The 12231-nt window shown below is 50.8% G+C and overlaps 2 protein-coding genes across 3 annotated transcripts in view; one reads left to right on the plus strand and one right to left on the minus strand.

Annotated features, from left to right (window-relative positions):
* LOC140373685 (complement C1q tumor necrosis factor-related protein 4-like) overlaps nt 1–12231 on the plus strand; it is a 177904-nt gene that overhangs the window by 158878 nt on the left and 6795 nt on the right. The window lies entirely within an intron of this gene.
* Nucleotides 1–12231, minus strand: part of LOC140373682 (sodium bicarbonate cotransporter 3-like) — a 63168-nt gene that overhangs the window by 3059 nt on the left and 47878 nt on the right. For both annotated transcript variants that reach the window (XM_072460305.1, XM_072460304.1), the window contains 4 exons: nt 10925–11086; nt 9186–9299; nt 4102–4263; nt 3185–3436 (listed from right to left, as the gene is read on the minus strand). In XM_072460305.1, coding sequence (XP_072316406.1) covers nt 3185–3436; nt 4102–4263; nt 9186–9299; nt 10925–11086 — 690 coding nt within the window. The remainder of the gene's footprint in view (nt 1–3184; nt 3437–4101; nt 4264–9185; nt 9300–10924; nt 11087–12231) is intronic.

The raw sequence follows: 12231 nt of genomic DNA on the forward strand, positions 1-12231 counted from the left end.
GAGGACCACCATGAAGCACCTCAGAGGACCTCAGAGGACCACCATGAAGCACCTCAGAGGACCACCATGACTCCCTTCAGAGGACCTCAGGGGACCACCATGAAGCCCCTCAGAGGACCACCATGAAGCCCCTCAGAGGACCACCATGAAGCCCTTCAGAGGACCTCAGAGGACCACCATGAAGCCAGTCAGAGGACCACCATGAAGCCCCTCAGAGGACCACCATGAAGCCTTTCAGAGGACCTCAGAGGACCACCATGAAGCCCGTCAGAGGACCACCATGAAGCCCTTCAGAGGACCACCATGAAGCCCTTCAGAAGACCACCATGAAGCCCTTCAGAAGACCACCATGAAGCCCTTCAGAGGACCTCAGAGGACCACCATGAAGCCCTTCAGAGGACCACCCCCTGAAGCCCCTCAGAGGACCACCATGAAGCCCTTCAGAAGACCACCATGAAGCCCTTCAGAGGACCACCATGAAGCCCCTCAGAGGACCACCATGAAGCCCTTCAGAGGACCTCAGAGGACCACCATGAAGCCCGTCAGAGGACCACCATGAAGCCCTTCAGAGGACCATCATGAAGCCCTTCAGAGGACCACCATGAAGCCCTTCAGAAGACCACCATGAAGCCCTTCAGAGGACCACCCTGAAGCCCCTCAGAGGACCACCATGAAGCCCTTCAGAAGACCACCATGAAGCCCGTCAGAGGACCACCATGAAGCCCGTCAGAGGACCACCATGAAGCCCTTCAGAGGACCACCATGAAGCCCTTCAGAGGACCACCATGAAGCCCTTCAGAAGACCACCATGAAGCCCTTCAGAGGACCACCCTGAAGCCCCTCAGAGGACCACCATGAAGCCCCTCAGAGGACCTCAGAGGACCACCATGAAGCACCTCAGAGGACCACCATGAATCCCTTCAGAGGACCTCAGAGGACCACCATGAAGCCCCTCAGAGGACCACCATGAAGCCCCTCAGAGGACCTCAGAGGACCACCATGAAGCACCTCAGAGGACCTCAGAGGACCACCATGAAGCACCTCAGAGGACCACCATGAATCCCTTCAGAGGACCTCAGAGGACCACCATGAAGCCCCTCAGAGGACCACCATGAAGCCCCTCAGAGGACCACCATGAAGCCCCTCAGAGGACCTCAGAGGACCACCATGAAGCCCCTCAGAGGACCACCATGAAGCCCCTCAGAGGACCTCAGAGGACCACCATGAAGCACCTCAGAGGACCACCATGAAGCCCTTCAGAGGACCACCATGAAGCCCTTCAGAAGACCACCATGAAGCCCTTCAGAGGACCACCATGAAGCCCCACAGAGGACCACCATGAAGCCCTTCAGAGGACCACCATGAAGCCCTTCAGAGGACCACCATGAAGCCCTTCAGAGGACCACCATGAAGCCCTTCAGAAGACCACCATGAAGCCCTTCAGAAGACCACCATGAAGCCCTTCAGAGGACCACCATGAAGCCCTTCGGAGGACCACCATGAAGCACCTCAGAGGACCACCATGAAGCCCCTCAGAGGACCACCATGAAGCCAGTCAGAGGACCACCATGAAGCCCTTCAGAGGACCACCATGAAGCCCTTCAGAGGACCACCATGAAGCCCTTCAGAGGACCACCATGAAGCCCCTCAGAGGACCACCATGAAGCCAGTCAGAGGACCACCATGAAGCCCCTCAGAGGACCACCATGAAGCCCTTCAGAGGACCTCAGAGGACCACCATGAAGCCCGTCAGAGGACCACCATGAAGCCCTTCAGAGGACCATCATGAAGCCCTTCAGAGGACCACCATGAAGCCCTTCAGAAGACCACCATGAAGCCCTTCAGAGGACCACCCTGAAGCCCCTCAGAGGACCACCATGAAGCCCTTCAGAGGACCACCATGAAGCCCCACAGAGGACCACCATGAAGCCCTTCAGAGGACCACCATGAAGCCCTTCAGAGGACCACCATGAAGCCCTTCAGAGGACCACCATGAAGCCCTTCAGAAGACCACCATGAAGCCCTTCAGAAGACCACCATGAAGCCCTTCAGAGGACCACCATGAAGCCCTTCGGAGGACCACCATGAAGCACCTCAGAGGACCACCATGAAGCCCCTCAGAGGACCACCATGAAGCCAGTCAGAGGACCACCATGAAGCCCTTCAGAGGACCACCATGAAGCCCTTCAGAGGACCACCATGAAGCCCTTCAGAGGACCACCATGAAGCCCCTCAGAGGACCACCATGAAGCCAGTCAGAGGACCACCATGAAGCCCCTCAGAGGACCACCATGAAGCCCTTCAGAGGACCTCAGAGGACCACCATGAAGCCCGTCAGAGGACCACCATGAAGCCCTTCAGAGGACCATCATGAAGCCCTTCAGAGGACCACCATGAAGCCCTTCAGAAGACCACCATGAAGCCCTTCAGAGGACCACCCTGAAGCCCCTCAGAGGACCACCATGAAGCCCTTCAGAAGACCACCATGAAGCCCGTCAGAGGACCACCATGAAGCCCGTCAGAGGACCACCATGAAGCCCTTCAGAGGACCACCATGAAGCCCTTCAGAGGACCACCATGAAGCCCTTCAGAAGACCACCATGAAGCCCTTCAGAGGACCACCCTGAAGCCCCTCAGAGGACCACCATGAAGCCCCTCAGAGGACCTCAGAGGACCACCATGAAGCACCTCAGAGGACCACCATGAATCCCTTCAGAGGACCTCAGAGGACCACCATGAAGCCCCTCAGAGGACCACCATGAAGCCCCACAGAGGACCACCATGAAGCCCTTCAGAGGACCACCATGAAGCCCTTCAGAGGACCACCATGAAGCCCCTCAGAGGACAACCATGAAGCCCCTCAGAGGACCACCATGAAGCCCTTCAGAGGACCACCATGAAGCCCCACAGAGGACCACCATGAAGCCCTTCAGAGGACCACCATGAAGCCCTTCAGAGGACCACCATGAAGCCCTTCAGAGGACCACCATGAAGCCCTTCAGCGGACCACCATGAAGCCCCTCAGAGGACAACCATGAAGCCCCTCAGAGGACCACCATGAAGCCCTTCAGAGGACCACCATGAAGCCCTTCAGCGGACCACCATGAAGCCCCTCAGAGGACAACCATGAAGCCCCTCAGAGGACCACCATGAAGCCCCTCAGAAGGTCCAAACCCGGCTTCACCTTGAGGACGGAGGTCATGAAGACGGAGCAGCCCATGAGGAAGAAGATGATGAAGCCGGTGACGCGCTGCTCCCTGATGCCCAGGAACGTGGGCTGTTCTCCGGGCGCGGCGCACTCAGACTCCTGCCTCAGAGAGTTCACGTGTGTGATGGACAGAACTGTGGCCGCCACAAACCAGGGCAGACCCAGGATGGAGCACACGGAGAGCATGAGCGCCACCACCAGGAGGTCCAGGTGATAGCCACAGCCCTTCTGCAGAGACGCACACAGAGACACACACATGCACACAGAGACACGCACAGGCACACAGACACGCACATGCACACAGAGACACGCACATGCACACAGAGACACGCACATGCACACAGAGACACGCACATGCACACAGAGACACGCACAGAGACACACACATGCACACAGAGACACGCACAGGCACACAGACACGCACATGCACACAGAGACACGCACATGCACACAGAGACACACACATGCACACAGAGACACGCACATGCACACAGAGACACGCACATGCACACAGAGACACGCACAGAGACACACACATGCACACCGAGACACGCACATGCACACAGAGACACACACATGCACACAGACACGCACACGCACACAGAGACATGCACACAGAGACACGCACACACAGAGACAAACACACACACAGACACAAACACACACACAGACACAAACACACACACACACAGAGACACACACACACACACACACATTTATACTTATACTTATACTCCGGAGAGACTTATGTGATATTATTTGTTATTTTCACGCCTCATTTCATACTCTTGCGACTTATATATGTTTTTTTTCTTCTCTATTATATATTTTTTGGCTGTTGCGACTTATACTCCTGAAAATACGGTAGTTTCGACACATTGTTGTTGTTGTACCTTCAGCTTGTTCTCTTTGCGGTTGATGATGACGACCGTGATCTGTTGGTCCATGAAGATCAGAATGGTGCAGAGCAGAGCCGGGATCGCAGCGGCCAGAACTGACCACCAGGGGTTCTGTCCGATAGGACTGATGAACCAACCACGGTGAGGCGAGGTGGGCTGAAGGAGAGGGACGAGAGGGACGAGAGGGGCGAGGGGGACGAGCGGGACGAGAGGGGCGAGGGGGACGAAGGACAAGAGGGGCGAGGGGGACAGGAGGGACGAGGGGGACAGGAGGGACAAGGGGGACAGGAGGGACGAGGGGGACAAGGGGGACGAGAGGGACGAGGGGGACGAGAGGGGCGAGGGGGACGAAGGACAAGAGGGGCGAGGGGGACAGGAGGGACGAGGGGGACGAGGGGGACAGGAGGGACGAGGGGGACGAGGGGGACAGGAGGGACGAGGGGGACAAGGGGGACAGGAGGGACGAGGGGGACAAGGGGGACGAGAGGGACGAGGGGGACGAGAGGGGCGAGGGGGACGAAGGACAAGAGGGGCGAGGGGGACAGGAGGGACGAGGGGGACGAGGGGGACAGGAGGGACGAGGGGGACGAGGGGGACAGGAGGGACGAGGGGGACAAGGGGGACAGGAGGGACGAGGGGGACAAGGGGGACGAGAGGGGACGAGAGGGGCGAGAGGGTTACCCAGAGTGTGTGTGTGTGCATGTGCGCGTGTGTGTGCGTGTGTGCGTGTGTGTGCGTGTGTGTGTGTGTGCGTGTGTGTGTGTGTGCGTGCGTGCGTGTGTGTGTGTGTGTGTGTGTGCGTGTGTGTGTGTGTGCGTGTGTGTGCGTGTGTGTGTGTGTGCGTGCGTGTGTGTGTGTGCGTGTGTGTGTGTGTGTGTGTGCGTGTGTGTGTGTGTGCGTGCGTGTGTGTGTGTGTGTGTGTGTGTGTGTGTGCGTGTGTGTGTGCGTGTGTGTGTGTGCGTGTGTGTGTGTGTGTGTGTGTGCGTGTGTGTGTGTGTGTGTGTGTGCGTGTGTGTGTGCGTGTGTGTGTGTGTGTGTGTGTGCGTGTGTGCGTGCGTGTGTGTATGTGTGCGTGTGTGTGTGTGTGCGTGTACACCTGCTTCCGAAGAGTGCACACGCTTTTTTGCTCACTCCGCTTGCTATCGCTGCTTTCCTTATTTATTTTGCTTTTTAATCAGTTTTTGTCTTCCAAACATTTTTGCTTTAGACTTTTTCAAGTAAACCAAGGATTTTAAGAACATTTTTCCAGTTTTAACTACATATCTGACGCCAGCGACATGTCCGTGAGAAGAAGGGAGAAAGACTGTGAACGCTGTCGGAAATTCGAAATTAATGAGCTGAAAACACGGATATTTGTTTTGGAATCTGAAAAAGTTCTTCACAATACCATTCCTGTTTCAACCGATGGTAAGAAGAGCACACTTTTTACAAGAAAAACTGCTACTTTCAACCTAAACCGCAGTGACTCTGTGTCGTTTCCAAAACTGTCTAAAAACCAGAAAGACCAGGCTGTTTCTTGGAACAAACTTGGAGCAAAGCCTAAACAATACAAAGATAACGTGAAGTCACCTAAAATACAGCTCATAAACAGATTTTTACCACTTTCAGAGATGGAATTAAATGAAAAAAGGAAAGATGACGTGGCCAAAATACAGCGAGGAGGATCTGCCAAGGTCACGCAGATTGTTTTAGTTGGGGACGGCGCGATAAGTCACATGACGCATGAAAAGATAAACACACATTCTTTTCCAAGCGCCACTGTTTCTGAGATAACGTCACTCCATCCAAATATTATGGCTAAGCATGGAGGAGCTAAACAGCTGATTGTGCACGTGGGTGCAGTGGACATGCGGCGGGAACAGACTGAAGTTTTGAAAAAAGACTTCTTGAAGTTATTCGACGTGCTTGATAAAATGGAAATCAAAACATTCATAAGTGGACCTCTTCCAAACATCGACAGGAGGATAAACAAGTTTAGCCGGCTTCTTCAGCTGAACACATGGCTGTCCAAAGAGTGCTCCCCGAGAGGACTACACTACATTGAGAACTTCTATCTATTCTGGAAACGAGAGGACCTGTTTAAGAGAAATGGCCCCCACCTATGCAGAGGTGGAGTGAGGGTGCTGACAGAGAACCTGCTCCACGCTCTGAGGCATTGGACTGGGCCTGGACAGGGTCCTGAGCAGATAGTTAGAGAAGAGAGGAATGAGAGAAGAATTCCTGCTCCATCAGCCAGAGACCGAGCCAATGTTTCAGCATCAACAGCACCACAACCTCAGCCTCCACCAAAGGATTCATCAGCAGCTGCTCCACCACCACCAGCAAAGGATTCAGCTCCAGCTGCTCCACATTCACCTCCACCGCCTCCAGCAAAGGAACAATCTTCAAAGGCCTTGGACCCGTCTGTGACAGGCCCAACAACATCCCTGTCATCGCCCCTGCCTTCAGACCATCCCTGGGTTCCCCCTGCAACATCTACTCCCACTAAAGATTCATCATTCTCCTTCTCATCTCCACTCTCACCCATGGGCCTTCCCAGCCATTTTGAAAGTCTGATCAAATCAGGCATTGAGATGGCTCCACTCACGCCCAATATAGCAAGGGCTATGTCAATACGTATCAACTCTTCCCTGCACAAGACGACTACACCAACAAAAGCCCCACCACCCATCCAACCTCGCCTTTCACCTGCTATCTCCCATAACTAGGATGCACTGGGTCTCAGCGTTGCCGGGACTTATTGTCATATTAAAAATCAAACCAACCCGGGGCCCTATGTAAAAAGATCCCCCTCTAGTGCTATTTCTGTAGTCACATCATCACACAGATGGAAAAACAAAATGCGAGTCAGGCCCAATCTGAGAAATGTGATTCATATTCCCTGTGAAAAGATAAAGCCCAGTCCCACTGAAACTATTCTGAAACTTGCTGTGCTAAATGTCAGATCCTTATGTAACAAATCACTCTTAATTAATAATTTTATTTCTTCTTATAATCTTGATTTTATGTTTTTAACTGAAACATGGCTTGACAAAAACGCAGGAAATGTAGTTCTGATAGAATCTGCTCCACCCAACTTTAAGTTTGAATCTGAAACACGAGAAAACAAAAAAGGGGGTGGAGTCTGTGCTGTCTTTAGAAATGAAATAATTACCCGCAGGTTGTCTTTTGGGGCGTTTTCATCATTTGAGTATGTATCCTTTAAAATGGAGCTAAAACGGTCTCCATCCATTCTCTTCATTGTTTTATACAAGCCTCCCCAGCACTGCCAAAGTTTTATTGATGATTTTACTGAGATGTTTCAGTCGTATGCACAGACTTTGATGGTTTGGTCATTACAGGTGATTTCAATGTGCATGTTGATAATATTTGTGACAGAAACGCTAAAGAGCTTGATGCTGTCCTTGAAACCTTCAGTCTTACTCAGCATGTGAGTGGCCCCACCCACAGCAGAGTGGCCCCACCCACAGCAGAGTGGCCCCACCCACAGCAGAGGACACACTCTAGATCTCATAATTACAAAGGGGGTAAATATTTCAAATGTTAATGTGATCGATGTTGCTCTGTCTGATCATTTCTGTGTCTTCTTTGACTTGTCTGTTTCTCCCAAACCTCCGGTTGGTCCTGCAGTTGTTCAGAGGAGACACATAAGTGATGGCACAGGTGCACTGTTTATGGAAATGATAAACTTTGAAAATGTCTCATGTTCTAATGTAAATGATTTGTTGAACTCTGTTACATCTAGTGTTTTGAATGTTCTGGACACCATCGCCCCTATGAAGGCAAAAATGGTTAAAAATAAGCAGAAGGCGCCGTGGAGAAATGATGATTGGGTCAGGGCACAGAAAAGGGAGTGCCGCAGGGCCCAACGGAAATGGCGCAAGTCAAATCTCCAGGTTCAAAAAGATTTACAAAGAGAAGCTGAACATGTACAACCTAATCTTATGTAGAACTAGGGAAAGATATTTTTCTGAAATAATTGGAAGCTGCAGTAACAACTCGCGTGTCCTGTTTGCCACAGTAAACAGATTAACAAACCCTCCAGCTCAGCTGCCGTTAGAACTCATTTCCACATCCAAGTGTAATGAGTTTGCATTATTCTTTAATGACAAAGTTCAGGGCATTAAAAATGCTATAAATCCCACGATGCAAAAAATTACCCTAGTAGATTAGACTGTAACAGCCGCTCATTGGTCTCTCCAAACGAGTTGTAAAACAGCTGCAGTTCATCCAGAACGCTGCTGCTCGGGTCCTAACTAGAACCAGGAAGTACCATCACATTAGTCCTGACCAGAACCAGGAAGTACCATCACATTAGTCCTGTTCTCAGGTCTCTGCACTGCCCCCTGTGGCTCAGAGAAGAGACTTTAAAGCAGCTCTGCTTGTGTACAAGTCTCTCCATGGCCTAGCACCAAAGTACATCTTGGACATGTTAGTGCCATATGAACCATCTCGGACTCTGAGGACCTCAGGGACCGGCCTCCTGCTGGTGCCAGAGTCAGGTCTAAACATGGACCGGCCTCCTGCTGGTGCCAGAGTCAGGACTAAACATGGACCGGCCTCCTGCTGGTGCCCAGAGTCAGGACTAAACATGGACCGGCCTCCTGCTGGTGCCAGAGTCAGGACAAAACAGGGACCGGCCTCCTGCTGGTGCCAGAGTCAGGACTAAACATGGACCGGCCTCCTGCTGGTGCCAGAGTCAGGACTAAACATGGACCGGCCTCCTGCTGGTGCCAGAGTCAGGACTAGACATGGTGAATCTGCATTTCAGTTTTATGCAGCTAAAATCTGGAACATTCTTCCTGAAGATGTGAGACAGGTTCTACTCTGACAATGTTCAAATCTAAGCTAAAAACTGTTTTTTTCAGCTGCGCATGTGACTGAAAGGATTTTTATTTGCACTCTTCTCTTTTATGTGATTTCATTAGTTTAGACAATCAGTTGGAATTTTATTGCATTTCTGTTTCTGTAATTTCTTTGTGATTTTAATGCATTTTTCCTGCTGTGAAGCACTTTGAATTGCCGTGTGTATGAAATGTGCCTTGCCCTGTGTGTGTGTGTGTGTGTGTGTGTCAGACCTGGAAGCGCTCTGGAACTCTGAGTTTGGGCGTCTGGACTCCGATGAGGTAATCGATGAGCACCATGAACATGATGGTGAGGAACACAGAGAAGTCACTGATGGTTGCTCGGATCTGAAACAACAACGGGCTGTGAAACTACCACAAAACTACAGTTAAACTACAACAAAACTACAGTTAAACTACAAAACTACAACAAAACTACAGTTAAACTACAACAAAACTACAGTTAAACTACAACAAAACTACAGTTAAACTACAACAAAACTACAGTTAAACTACAGCGAAACTACAGAGAAATTACAGTGAAACTACAGTGAAACTACATTGAAACTACAGTGAAACTACAGTGTAACTACATTGAAACTACAGCGAAACTACAGCGAAACTACATTGAAATTACATTGAAACTACAGTGAAACTACAGTGAAACTACAGTGAAACTACAGTGAAACTACATTGAAACTACAGTGAAACTACAGTGAAACTACATTGAAACTACAGCGAAACTACAGCGAAACTACAGCGAAACTACATTGAAATTACATTGAAACTACAGTGAAACTACAGTGAAACTACATTGAAACTACAGTGAAACTACAGTGAAACTACATTGAAACTACAGTGAAACTACATTGAAACTACAGTGAAACTACAGTGAAACTACATAGAAAATACAGTGAAACTACAGTGAAACTACATTGAAATTACATTGAAACTACAGTGAAACTACAGTGAAACTACATTGAAACTACAGTGAAACTACATTGAAACTACAGTGAAACTACAGTGAAACTACATTGAAAATACAGTGAAACTACAGGGAAACTACAGTGAAACTACATTGAAACTACAGCGAAACTACAGTGAAACTACAGTGAAACTACAGTGAAAATACAGTGAAACTACATTGAAACTACAGCGAAACTACATTGAAATTACATTGAAATTACATTGAAACTACAGTGAAACTACATTGAAACTACAGTGAAACTACATTGAAACTACAGCGAAACTACATTGAAATTACATTGAAATTACATTGAAATTACATTGAAACTACAGTGAAACTACAGTGAAACTACATTGAAACTACAGTGAAACTACATTGAAACTAAAGTGAAACTACAGTGAAACTACAGTGAAACTACAGTGAAACGCTGTTAAAATCAGAAATACATCATCATCTTGACAGTTCCACTAAGTGTCCACTGGAGGGCAGTGTTTCACTCATCACATGATCACAGTCAATAACAAACGCCAGTCAAACCTCAGGCCCAGACTGGGTCTAAACAGGAACGAAATCTACACAGTGACTAAACCAGGCCTAAACCGGGCCTAAACTGGCCTTAAACCGGGCCTTAAACTGGGCCTAAAACCGGGCCTAAAGCGACCCTAAATTGGCCATAAACCGGCCCAAAGAGGGCCTTAACTGGCCTTAAAGCGGGCCTAAACAGGCCTTAAAGCGGGCCTAAACAGGCCTTAAAGAGGGCCTAAAGCAAGCCTAAACAGGCCTTAAAGCGGGCCTAAAGCGGGCCTAAAGCGGGCCTAAACAGGCCTTAAAGCGGGCCTAAACAGGCCTTAAAGCGGGCCTAAAGCAAGCCTAAACAGGCCTTAAAGCGGGCCTAAAGCGGGCCTAAACAGGCCTTAAAGCGGGCCTAAAATGGGCCAAAAGCGGGCCTAAACAGGCCTTAAAAGGGGCTAATCCCAGTCCTAAAGCGGGTTGGGTGGAGGCGCACCTTGGTGGGGAAACACCTCTTGGTCTTGAACTGTTTGAGGAAGGAGCAGAGGATGAAGGTGGAGAAGAAGAGGATGATGGACCAGAAGAGCACGTCTGGGACAAAGGGGCCGTCAGGTCCACAGGCCGAGCCCACAAAGACTCCACCAAGACGGGAACAGTTCTGAGAGGAGCAGAGGTCAGAGGTCATAGTGAGGGGGGCAGAGGTCATAGTGAGGGGGGCAGAGGTCATAGTGAGGGGAGCAGAGGTCATAGTGAGGTGAGCAGAGGTCATAGTGAGGTGAGCAGAGGTCAGAGGTCATAGTGAGGGGGCAGAGGTCATAGTAAGGTGAGCAGAGGTCATAGTGAGGGGGGCAGAGGTCAGAGTGAGGTGAGCAGAGGTGATAGTGAGGTGAGCAGGGGTCATAGTGAGGGGGCAGAGGTCATAGTGAAGGGGAGCAGAGGTCATTGTTAGGTCAGCAGAGGTCAGAGGTCATAGTGAGGGGGGCAGGTCATAGTGAGGGGGGTAGAGGTCAGAGGTCATAGTGAGGGGGGAAGAGGTCATAGTGAGGGGAGCAGAGGTCATAGTGAAGGGGAGCAGAGGTCATTGTGAGAGGCAGAGGTCAAAGTGAGGGGGCAGAGTTCAGCGTGAGGGGGGCAGAGGTCATAGTGAGGGGGCAGAAGTCATAGTGAGGGGGCAGAGGTCATAGTGAGGGGAGCAGAGGTCATAGTGAGAGGGGCAGAGGTCAAAGTGAGGGGAGTAGAGGTCATAGTGAGGTGAGCAGAGGTCATAGTGAGGTGAGCAGAGGTCATAGTGAGGGGGGCAGAGGTCATAGTGAGGTGAGCAAAGGTCATAGTGAGGGGGGCAGAGGTCAAAGTGAGGGGAGCAGAGGTCAGAGTGAGGCGCAGAGGTCATAGTGAGAGGGGCAGAGGTCATAGTGAGGGGAGCAGAGGTCATAGTGAGGTGAACAGAGGTCAGAGGTCATAGTGAGGGGGGCAGAGGTCATAGTGAGGGGAGCAGAGGTCAGAGGTCATAGTGAGGGGGGCAGAGGTCATAGTGAGGTGAGCAGAGGTCATAGTGAGGGGGGAAGAGGTCAGAGTGAGGTGAGCAGAGGTCATAGTGAGGGGGCAGAGGTCATAGTGAAGGGGAGCAGAGGTCATTGTGAGGTGAACAGAGGTCATAGTGAGGGGGGCAGAGGTCATAGTGAGGGGGGCAGAGGTCAGAGGTCATAGTGAGGGGGGCAGAGGTCATAGTGAGGTGAGCAGAGGTCATAGTGAGGGGGGCAGAGGTCAGAGTGAGGTGAGCAGAGGTAATAGTGAGGTGAGCAG

Source organism: Eucyclogobius newberryi, unplaced genomic scaffold, assembly GCF_026437365.1.
Source record: "Eucyclogobius newberryi isolate DKJ021-1_F unplaced genomic scaffold, fEucNew1.0.hap1 SCAF_3, whole genome shotgun sequence".
In the NCBI taxonomy this organism is placed as follows: Eukaryota; Metazoa; Chordata; class Actinopteri; order Gobiiformes; family Gobiidae; genus Eucyclogobius; species Eucyclogobius newberryi.